This window comes from Electrona antarctica (genome assembly GCF_951216825.1).
Source record: "Electrona antarctica genome assembly, chromosome: 12".
NCBI lineage: Eukaryota > Metazoa > Chordata > Actinopteri > Myctophiformes > Myctophidae > Electrona > Electrona antarctica.
Genome location: NC_136793.1, coordinates 12,300,603 through 12,311,808, shown reverse-complemented (window position 1 = coordinate 12,311,808; position 11,206 = coordinate 12,300,603). Strand labels below are relative to the sequence as shown.

General features: G+C 41.7%; 1 protein-coding gene across 1 annotated transcript in view; it reads right to left on the bottom strand.

The window, feature by feature from the left end:
• Positions 1-10,100, bottom strand: part of LOC306934677 (3-hydroxy-3-methylglutaryl-coenzyme A reductase-like) — an 18,655-nt gene extending 8,555 nt beyond the window's left edge. Inside the window, exons 1-10 of the mRNA XM_079517347.1 lie at positions 9,950-10,100; positions 7,857-8,042; positions 6,598-6,709; positions 6,299-6,386; positions 5,812-5,896; positions 4,496-4,601; positions 2,674-2,780; positions 2,351-2,470; positions 1,974-2,137; positions 1,256-1,509 (exon numbers count right to left, since the gene is read on the bottom strand). Coding sequence (XP_079373473.1) covers positions 1,256-1,509; positions 1,974-2,137; positions 2,351-2,470; positions 2,674-2,780; positions 4,496-4,601; positions 5,812-5,896; positions 6,299-6,386; positions 6,598-6,709; positions 7,857-8,021 — 1,201 coding nt within the window. The 5' untranslated portion in view covers positions 8,022-8,042; positions 9,950-10,100. The remainder of the gene's footprint in view (positions 1-1,255; positions 1,510-1,973; positions 2,138-2,350; positions 2,471-2,673; positions 2,781-4,495; positions 4,602-5,811; positions 5,897-6,298; positions 6,387-6,597; positions 6,710-7,856; positions 8,043-9,949) is intronic.
• Positions 10,101-11,206: the final 1,106 nt, after the last annotated feature.

Below are 11,206 nucleotides of genomic sequence, written 5' to 3'. Positions count from 1 at the left end.
CACCAGAGTGCTCCAGACTTCCCTCTCCAGAGCAACATTAGTGACCTCCTCCTGGGGGATTCCGAGACGTTCCAAGGCCAGTGAGTCGATGTGTTTCCTCCAACTGCGCCTCGGTCTGCCCCGGGGTCTCCTCCCAATGGGACGTGCGTCGAGGACCTCCATAGGGAGACGCCCGAGAGGCATCCTAACCAGATGCCCGAACGACCTAAGCTGGCTCCTTTCCAGGCGAAGGAGCAGCGGTTCTACTCCGAGTCTCTCTCGTGTGACTGAACTTCTCACCCTATCTCTAAGGGAGATGCCCGCCACCCGTCGAAGAAAACTCATTTCGGCCGCTTGTATTCGCGACCTTATTCTTTCGGTCATGACCCACACTTCATGACCATAGGTGAGAGTAGGAACGAAGATTGCTCGGTAGACAGAGAGCTTTGCCTTCTGGCTCAACTCTCTTTTCGTCACAACAGTGCGGTACAGCGGTACAGCATATTTTGAGTGCATAAGACAATTTACAACTGAAATGTTTTAAATATTTTCAACGAAAAAGCATTACATTGTTGCTGTCTGGCAGAAACCTCTTATCTCCATATTCTATTTGTGTGATGTTTTTTTGTAAATGAACGTTCTGTAAAATGACTATTTGGAATGCACCTTTTTCAGTTTTGTGTTACATAGACAAGACATGTCTAATTCGTTTGAGTAGTACCGTATTTGTTACTTTGTGGAATGCACTTTTTCAGTTTGTTAGTTGGTTACATTACATGTCTGACTAACTTGTTTCAGAGTACCTTTGTTTTGTTTTTTGTTACTGTGAGGAATGCACATTCAGTTTATGTTTACATAGAGACATGTCTTTTACTGGTCAGTAATAGTATTTAATTTGAATCCTTATGCACTGCAGAGGCCTTTATTCTTTTATATGGCAGATGTTTACATCTTACAATGCTACTTATGTTTACAGGTTATAGTTATTGACAGGTTGTCAAATAGTAAACTTTGTTTCATACTTTGATTATTTCTTTTGGCAAATGTTTGATAGTCTTGCTGTCCTAATGCCAAGTAATAGTTGTTTGTTTCCATTTCTTTATGGACCAAGACCACAACAAAGCACAAAGACCTTTTGGATTTAGTCCAGTCATTTTTCAGGGAAACACATTGTGATTGACGGTATTGAAGAGCCGGAAGTTATCGATATCGGTATCGGTTTAAAAAAAACAATATCGTGCACCCCTAATATAAATTAGGCTTTAGTCACCCATACCTCTTTCTTCTTTGGTGGCGGGGGCCTTCTGGGCGAGGGGCTGGGGGGCCGGCAGGGGCTCTTTGCGGCAGCAGGAGTCGTCGGGGTTAGCACGGCGGGCGGCCGCGGAGGGCTTGGACATTGTCATGGTCATGGGGTTCTTCAGCGACAGGGAGGTGGACTCCATCTCCACTTGTTCAAAGAAGATGTACTTGATGGCCAGCAGCAACGCCAGGCCCAGACAGATGACTTGCTCGATGTCCATGGTGACCATTCTGTGGAGAGCACGAAGATGACACACATAAATAAGTGATAAATGGCGCTATATTCAGATAGTAATCGTTGTTCTGTAGCAAGTGTAGTCTCCCTGTCTCTCCAGCGCTTTAGTCAACAGAAAGCTAAATGAGCAATTTCATGTAGTCAGTGTTATGATACGAGACAGTATCACAAAGTTTATTACACAAACAGGAAACATATAGTGCTGGATCATAATGACGTGACAATAAGATATGAGACAGAAGAACGTGCCTACTGCAGCAAGGCTGACCTTCATGTTCATGTAACCTTGCGTCACCAGGAAAGCCTGTTTTCTTTGTTCTTCCAAACTGATCTGGTCAAGGCCATGCCTACTCCTAGGGCCGTCACGATTATGACATTTTATTGTTAACTACTCCCCAATCTGTCCCTTTTCTCTCCTCGGCTCAAATCAAAAGCAATGTTTCCCTGTGTCACAGTATACCTGGACATGTAGAACTGCCACAGGGGTCCCTCGGGTTGGATCCTCTTGGGGGAGTGGTTGTCCAGGCTCATGCCCACCTGCTGGATGTCCATCGCGGTGGTGTTGATGGACAGAGGCTCTGCGATCCAACGGCTGTGAGCGTGGACCATGACCAGACCCAGAGACTGGAGACACACACACACAGGTTAGCGTTATACTATACTACTGTACTGTACAACATTTTAGAACAGCAGTTTGATGAACGACATTTTAAATGTATATATTTCTTTCTTTTCCATTTCCTGAAAAGTAACGTTTTAGTTCACATACTGTACAAGGTTCTTGCCCCGAAAAGTGAGCATATGGAGCATCATGTGTGAACATGGATCTCCTCCTACCATGATCATCTTGACTCTCTGGGTGACGGGGTTCGGTTTGTTGTCCTCCTCTTCCTCCATGACTCTGGAGAAGTGGCTGAGCTGCCAGATAGGATGGCCTCCCTGGCTCTCCCTGGACAGCTGTGGAGCGCACGTGCACACGCACACGCACACGCACGCACACACACACACACACACACACACACACACACACACACACACACACACACACACACACGCACATCACATGTCAATGCTTACACACACATTACCATTGTGGTATGGATTGATTGCCAAACTCCTTGACATGTTAAAGTGTCGCTGATCTATAGATCCATGCTTACCTCGAGCACCAGTGAGACGCAGGCAGGGAAGAAGGTCATGAACACAAAGTAGTTTGCCAAGACGGACATGCATCCGAAACAGCACATGATCTCCAGCTGTCTGACACCTGTAACATACAACATGCATGTTGTTAACACATGTTCTCCAGCTGTCTGACACCTGTAACATACAACATGCATGTTGTTAAAACATGATCTCCAGCTGTCTGACACCTGTAACATACAACATGCATGTTGTTAACACATGTTCTCCAGCTGTCTGACACCTGTAACATACAACATGCATGTTGTTAACACATGTTCTCCAGCTGTCTGACACCAGTAACATACAACATGCATGTTGTTAACACATGTTCTCCAGCTATCTGACACCTGTAACATACAACATGCATGTTGTTAAAACATGATCTCCAGCTGTCTGACACCAGTAACATACAACATGCATGTTGTTAAAACATGTTCTCCAGCTGTCTGACACCTGTAACATACAACATGCATGTTGTTAACACATGTTCTCCAGCTGTCTGACACCTGTAACATACAACATGCATGTTGTTAAAACATGTTCTCCAGCTGTCTGACACCTGTAACATACAACATGCATGTTGTTAACACATGTTCTCCAGCTGTCTGACACCAGTAACATACAACATGCATGTTGTTAAAACATGTTCTCCAGCTGTCTGACACCAGTAACATACAACATGCATGTTGTTAACACATGTTCTCCAGCTGTCTGACACCTGTAACATACAACATGCATGTTGTTAACACATGTTCTCCAGCTGTCTGACACCTGTAACATACAACATGCATGTTGTTAACACATGTTCTCCAGCTGTCTGACACCTGTAACATACAACATGCATGTTGTTAACACATGTTCTCCAGCTATCTGACACCAGTAACATACAACATGCATGTTGTTAACACATGTTCTCCAGCTGTCTGACACCAGTAACATACAACATGCATGTTGTTAAAACATGTTCTCCAGCTGTCTGACACCTGTAACATACAACATGCATGTTGTTAACACATGTTCTCCAGCTGTCTGACACCTGTAACATACAACATGCATGTTGTTAACACATGTTCTCCAGCTGTCTGACACCTGTAACATACAACATGCATGTTGTTAAAACATGTTCTCCAGTTGTCTGACACCTGTAACATACAACATGCATGTTGTTAAAACATGATCTCCAGCTGTCTGACACCTGTAACATATAACATGCATGTTGTTAACACATGTTCTCCAGCTGTCTGACACCTGTAACATACAACATGCATGTTGTTAACACATGTTCTCCAGCTGTCTGACACCAGTAACATACAACATGCATGTTGAGACCTGAGACCAGATTCCACAAAATGTCTTCTAAATCCTGACAGTTTTCAGAAAAACCTATGTTTCTATGTCAGTTGGTTCTCAAACTATTTCATGTCAAGGACCCAACAAATGATATGTAATTTGCCGCCAACCCCCATCTGAAAATATATTGTACCAGGGACCTCCCAGATGCAAATATTTGAGTTAAAACGTTCGCTGTGAAAGAATACATTCAAAGATTTGTGCCACATTTTCAGTTTAAAAAAAAATAGCAGATCTACAAGCTCATAGCATGGCACAGAGTGCCGCGCTATGAGCTTGTAGGCCTTCGTCCTAGACCTCCCGCCCGACGTATGACGACGTCATTTACGAAAAAAGGTTTTCTCCCAAATGACGACGACGACGACAGGTAACCTCATGCAATTATAAATCAGGTTTTACACTTTTGATTTCAGATCTAATGTTGCAACAGAATGGTTCTGTTTGTACCTGACATGGTTCCCACTCCGATCACCAAGATCTCCACCAGGGCATCCAGCGTGAAGGTGGGTCCCAGCACCGCCATGCCACGAGCTATGTTGTCCCGCACCTCGTCCTAAACACGAGAGGAACGCAAGTATACACAGGTCATGATCATAGCTAGCCTGCATGGCTCCAACCTCTGTGAATCGCTAGCAGATCACTAGCCAATTCAGCTGAAGTGTCAGGCCAGATCATAACAGCATTTGATCAAAATTGTGATAAACGAATGATTTGTAATAATCTAAATCTGCAAAGCAACTTATAACTTACGTTTTCAAATTATTGTAGTGGAGTACAAGCAACAATAGTATAATATAATAAGTATTACACTATATAAAATAGATAAAGCTTCCTCAAAATTGTGCTCAAGTAAGGTATTTCAGTAAAAGTACTTATTTACTTTCTACCATTGAATATTGACAATATTTCAAAGGCATGAATGTAGTTCAGTTCAGGACTATAGTGCCAGTTAACTATTTTTTTTTTTATAACTTTATTTATAAGATTTTCAACTTTGGTAGACAAACAACCCCACATATACCCCACCCTCCCCGGTTCCATCACAAAATAAGACAACAACAACAACAACAACAACAACAAAAGCAACAATAATAAAGCCATAAACCAGGTAATAAAGGATATAAATAATAAATGAATAAAATAAATACAATAAAAATTGCCTTTTATTAGATTAAGGGGCTACACAGTGAACCAACCAGACTCTAACCAGACAGTAGTACAATAAGAAAAATAGGCCAGTTAACTCTTTGTTGTTGTCTGGGGGCTTAGCGGCTATGGAGGCAATGTGTGGTAATCAGGTCACTGGTTCCAGCCTCGCCCAGCATATTGTACCGTTGGTAAAATGCCCCTGTGGAAAGACTTAATACAAGACCTGAGACCAGATTCCAAAAGATGTCTTTTTCTGAGAGTTTTCTGAAAACATGTCAGTGGTGCTCAAACTTTTTCATGTCAAGGACCCCCAGAATGATCTGAATTTGGCCGCGGACCCCCATCTGAAAATATGTTTTTCCAGGGACTCAAAGATTTGAACACGTTTTCACGATTTTTCAAAGATTGCAGATCTACAAGCTTGTAGCACGGCACTCTGCACTTTTCTTGTTTGACTTCTGTTCTGCACCTGGCACGTGTGGATGTGCGTAATTTGTTCGGTTTGTTTTTGGATCTGGAAATCTCTCATTCAGCAGAAAGAAATGGCAACACATTTTTTGTGGTCTATAAAGCAAATAAACTTGACAAAGGTAGAGAGGTCAGTTGGAGTGTACCTGAGAGTTGGAGCTCAAGGCGAACTTGGCGAGGGCACACGCTTTGGAGAGGTCGATAAGAAGCAGGAAGAATGGCAAAGCCTCACTGGACAAAACACAACACCACAAAACTAATATTTAATCTTTTTTCATGTGTTTCAGAAGGACAAGCTTGGACATTAAATCAAATATGTTTTTTTCCCCAAAATACCTCTAGCGATATTCTGCAAATATATACATATTCTGAATTTCACTTTTATAGTTAAAATGGCCAGTCAATACGTGTCAATGTAGAGGCTAGCTGAACTATTCAAAATGTTTTTCAAAATAGTAAAAAAAAAAGGCAAAGAAGTTTAGGGATAAGGGGTTTAGCGGTGACGAAAATGTAGCCCCTAGTCTCATATCACAATATTGTGTAGTATTTTAAAATGTGTACAGTTGAGAGTATTTTAAATATGTACAGTATATCCATTAATAGTGAGTATTTGAAAATGTGTACTTTACATACTTGAGGCCAGTAAGTTCCTTGTCCAGGAAGTGAATGACCACAGTGCTGAACACAAAACTGGAGAAGATGGTGAACAGACCAGCAATACCTGCAGAAAGAGAGAGACACGCTTTAGATAGATAAAGTGACGTACACATGGATTAAGGCAAAATGCAATGTTTGTATGGCCTAGAGTCCTAATGTGCTTTGTGAAACATTATGAAAGGAGCGGAAACTATGATTGACTGAAATCAGTCGTATAGCGAGTGAAAACTGTAATCCATGTGTAGCTACAGTATGGGAGTGGACGCTCTGCTCACCTAGAATGTATTTGGATCCAAGCTGTCGGAGGTTCTGGAACTGGAAGTAGATGTAGACGATGGCGATGCACCGTGTGATGGTCAGGATGATGATGTCACTGCTCAACATTTGCTGGGGGAAAAAAAACACCCAAAGATCGGTCCGTTACAACAGTGAACCAGGAAGTATGTCCTCTCGCTAATCTACCAATGAAACAGGACTGTCTTTACAATCACTCATTAAGATCTGAGGCCTGAGCTGCTACTTTTTTTTAATCCCGAAAAGTAACAATTTTGGACCCGATGGAGACAATATGTTCCAATGTCCAATGCCAAAATCACAATGAAATCAGCATTATAGTCACAATAATTTGCATGACAATTACTCGTCAGGTTTTTAGAAGAAGGCTGATGCAAACCAAATCTCAAAGGTTGGTGACAGCTGCGTAGGACAGCTGTGCAAATGTTCAAAAGGAGGATTTTTGGTAATACAGTCAAAGAGAAGGGTGTTAGGCAACAGAGGGCCTAACAGTGACTGACAGTCCAGGTAGGATAATAGTAATAGTAATAATAATAATAATAAGATAAGATAATAATAATAGGCAATAGTGTTGAATTGATGAAACCCGGGTAGGACCAACAAATAGTTTTTGACAACTTGTGCCTTGGACTTTCCTTTCACTTTTCCCTTTGTGATTAGGTCTTGAACAAATTGCACTATGTATGCACTCTTGAGTCTTTTTGTTGTCATAAAGAGCTGGAAAGAAATGAACTGAACTGAACTGTCAACTTTCCTCTTGAGACTTTTGGATGAAAAACTTCTCTCAAGCTATGTTTTACGTGCCTTAGAGACCTTGAACCATGACATGAAAGAGCTCTCCAAACGGAGCATGACCAGATGAAAAATGTTCTTTTGAAACTTTTTGATGAACTAAAGTGCCACATTCAAGGAGGAGGCCTGCACCTGTAACTTTTATTCCACGTGGTGTTCTACTTCTATCTATCTATTGCTAACTTTTATAACAATATACTTATAATTATTCTATATAAGGTTCCAGCCAGGTCCTAACTTACCATTGATTGTGTACCATTGACTGATTGTCCTTAGACCTGACGAAGGTCTAACGAATTTCCAGTCAGCTCACGGGACCCTTTTCTTTGATTTTATTACCAAATATCCCCTTTTGAACAATTAACTCGTCAAATAAAATGTCATGATTTGTGACAGCCTTGTGCGTGTGATGATGATGTGACACTAAAGCAGACTCAATGATTGTTACCTCCTCTGTTTTCTGGCAGTCAAAGTTCCAGCCGCAGATCTGGTCGTTGCCGGTGAACATGTTCATGGACATCATGCAGATGGTGAGCGTCACCGTGCCGACGATAACCTCCCAGGGATGGGAGGCTACCATCAGGCCGTGCATGCGGAACAGACCTGTCAACATGGTGGCTAGCAGTCGTCCCGGCTGTCACGCACACGCGCACACACACACACGCACACACACACACACACACACACACAACACAAAACATGATTATATTACTCCTAAACATTTTGCCAAACATCACACAAAGTACTCCTATCTTCCTGGTGGAGACCTGTGCCCAGAAGGGCATTTTTTCTAGTTTATATTTCATTTCCTGAAACATAACTGTTTTCACCCTGAAAGCGATTAAGTATCGGTAGGCCTATCCAACCACCATTGTAAAGCATACTTCTACACAACTGAGTCAGAGGTAACATGGTTCTGGTTAGCCAAGTCTATAGTTCCTGTCTGTCACACCTCAGTGTCCTCAGCTATGACAGGTATGTTCCTTATATTCAACAATGGGGGGAAGCAACTAAGAAGATAGAACATTTACCGGTACTCAAGTACTGTACTTTTGTGGTACCACTACATCTCGAGAGGTAAATATTGCATTTAGTTTTTCCCCACTGCAATGATTTGAAAAAATTGGTTACAAGTTACTTGATTTATAGATTAGCAGCCTAATACAAATAATGTTTTTCTATGTAGGCTCCTAGTAATATAGGATGAAGCTCAAGCTGGAAACCAGCCCCCCCCCCCCCCCCCCCCCCCCCACGCCTAGGGTGACCAAAGTCCCCCTTTGCGTGGGACAGTCCCTCATTTCCAAGACTTTTCAGATGTCCCACAAATCAAGACCATGTCCCACATTTTGACTGGCATGCAGGCATCAGTGTTCAAATGCCCTACAATATTGCATGGCCTTCATGTTGTAAAGCACTCTTGTCTCTTTTCCAGCAAGATACAGTTTTTAAGCCTCTTATAATAGGCTAACATGAGAAATATCCCCTAGGCCTATAGGCTACATCACCCATGACCACAATTAGCATTTTAAAACAAAACGTGAGACACCAGAGGGGTTTAATAACAAAATGAGGCAATATTAGGCCTATAAGTTGCTAACCCGTCCCCTGTCCCACACAAGCGATAATTCTGTCCCTCAAATGAACAGTTTGGATCTGATTACCCCCCCCCCCCCCCCTCCCACACACACACACACACACCCCAGAAAGTTTTTTTTTTTCACTCAATACTGTGCTAGTGTGCTTAACTTCTGGTTATGTCACACCCTCTATTTTAGGGTAGGCCTACAGTAAGGACGGCAAATGCTTTTATTTGAGTTTAATTGGTTTTAAGTTAAAAACATTATAATTTATTATTATTAGTATTACTATTGTATTGTAATGAGCAAAATGATGAGGCAGTCAATCAAGTACCAGGCAGAGAGCCAGACAGATGAACAGCCAGACAGACACAGACAGACAGATATAAATATTACCACTTTATAGCAAGCTGTTGTTTAATATAGCATTTTGTCGAGTCGACCCTTGTAGGCTGACACTTGACTACACTGGCATGCACACCATATTTATTTGACTGTTATTCAAACATTTGATTGTAACAGACCTTTTCACACCAGTGTCATTCTAAATTGAATCCCAAGTTTATGTCCAACTTATAAGCATGTTGCTATAGAGACTCTAGAGTAGACGCAGTTCCAGCCTAATTATTCCCTGTTATGCAATTAAGCTATTCGTTTACACAGTATAGCTCCCATAGCTGCAGGCAGCCTGCACGACTGCACCCTCCCTCCGACGGGGGAGTAGGTTGGCCTACGACATGATTAATTCATGTGTTATATTGTACTAATTGCCACGATCACCTTTACGATTAGAGTCGACATTCATTCTCCCCCCGAAACTTCGCAAAAAAACACATAAACCACCTAACCTAGCAGTTGTGGCTCAACAAATATATTCGCTGAAAAATAGATCAGCTGTTTTTTTTCCGCAAGCAGTTAAGTCACAAACAATCGAATAGGTTGAAAAGACAGTATCGTCACTTACCTTATACAAAAGTCAGAAATGTGATGCTTAAATCCAGATTCCAGAGAGGCTGTAGCTAAAGAAGAGACTAATTAACACCAGGGAACTGTGCACATGATATTATTTGGTTCTTATATTGATGCATTAAATAATTAGGATGAATTAAATGATGTGCACAGTCCCTCGGCGGCGGAGAGAGAGCAGAGAGGCCGTCCCACTCACCGGTACTGATACTAGCTGCAGTTGTCTAGGATGGCATGGCACTGCGTCACGCACGCTCGCGGCCAATCAGAACGCCGTTGCCCCGGCGACGCGCCGAGAGGGACGTGGCTATAGGATGGACGCGTGATCTCGTGATGCGAGGCACACATGAAGCCACATTGTAACGTACCACCGGCGTGAGATGACTCAGGACAGGTTAATAATTGGTTTATGTTTGAATATGATGTAGACTAGAGGGGGTTTTGTTGAATGATCATCATCCATCCATCCATCCATCCATCCATACATCATTCATCCATTCATTAATTAATTAATTCATTCATTCATGCACGCATATGCATGCATTCGTTCATTAATTCATTAATCAATTCATCCATGCATCCATTCATCCATTCATCCACATATCCATTCATCCATATCCATTCATCCATTCAAACCTTTATTTATTCTCGAAAGAGAATAAGGTTGCCTCGATCATTTAATTGCAATGTCGTCGCTCAAGACACATCACAGTACATTTCACATCAATATTCACATCAATCAACAAAACAAAACAGTTTAAAAGCAGTTGCAGACACTGCAATCAATGATTTAAATTGACCGTATGTTATGGGACAACATTAGTTTAAGTTGTAGGTCAACGGTCATTCCAAGTGGTTGGGGCATTAAAACAAAAGGCTGTTTTTCCTATATGTATATAGTTCTTGGTATCGGGTGGTTTTCCCCAGTTTGGTGTTTACTTTGGGGACCTTAGTGTGAGCCAGTCACTGGAGAGAGTCCTATATATGTATATGTTACAGGATTCCAATCCAGCAGAGCTTTAATATACTGTCTACTGACCTTGATACTGACAATATAATAATTAGGGCTCGAGTGCAAAGGCTCTTCACCTTGATACTGACAATATAACAATTAGGGCTGGAGTGCAAAGTCTCTATAAGTGACATTTTAACAATCTTAGCCTGCAGGAGAGCAAAAAACGAACTTTTCATTGATTGTAATTATTTAACCAAACATATTTAAGCAATAGATACTATATATAATACATTTATACAG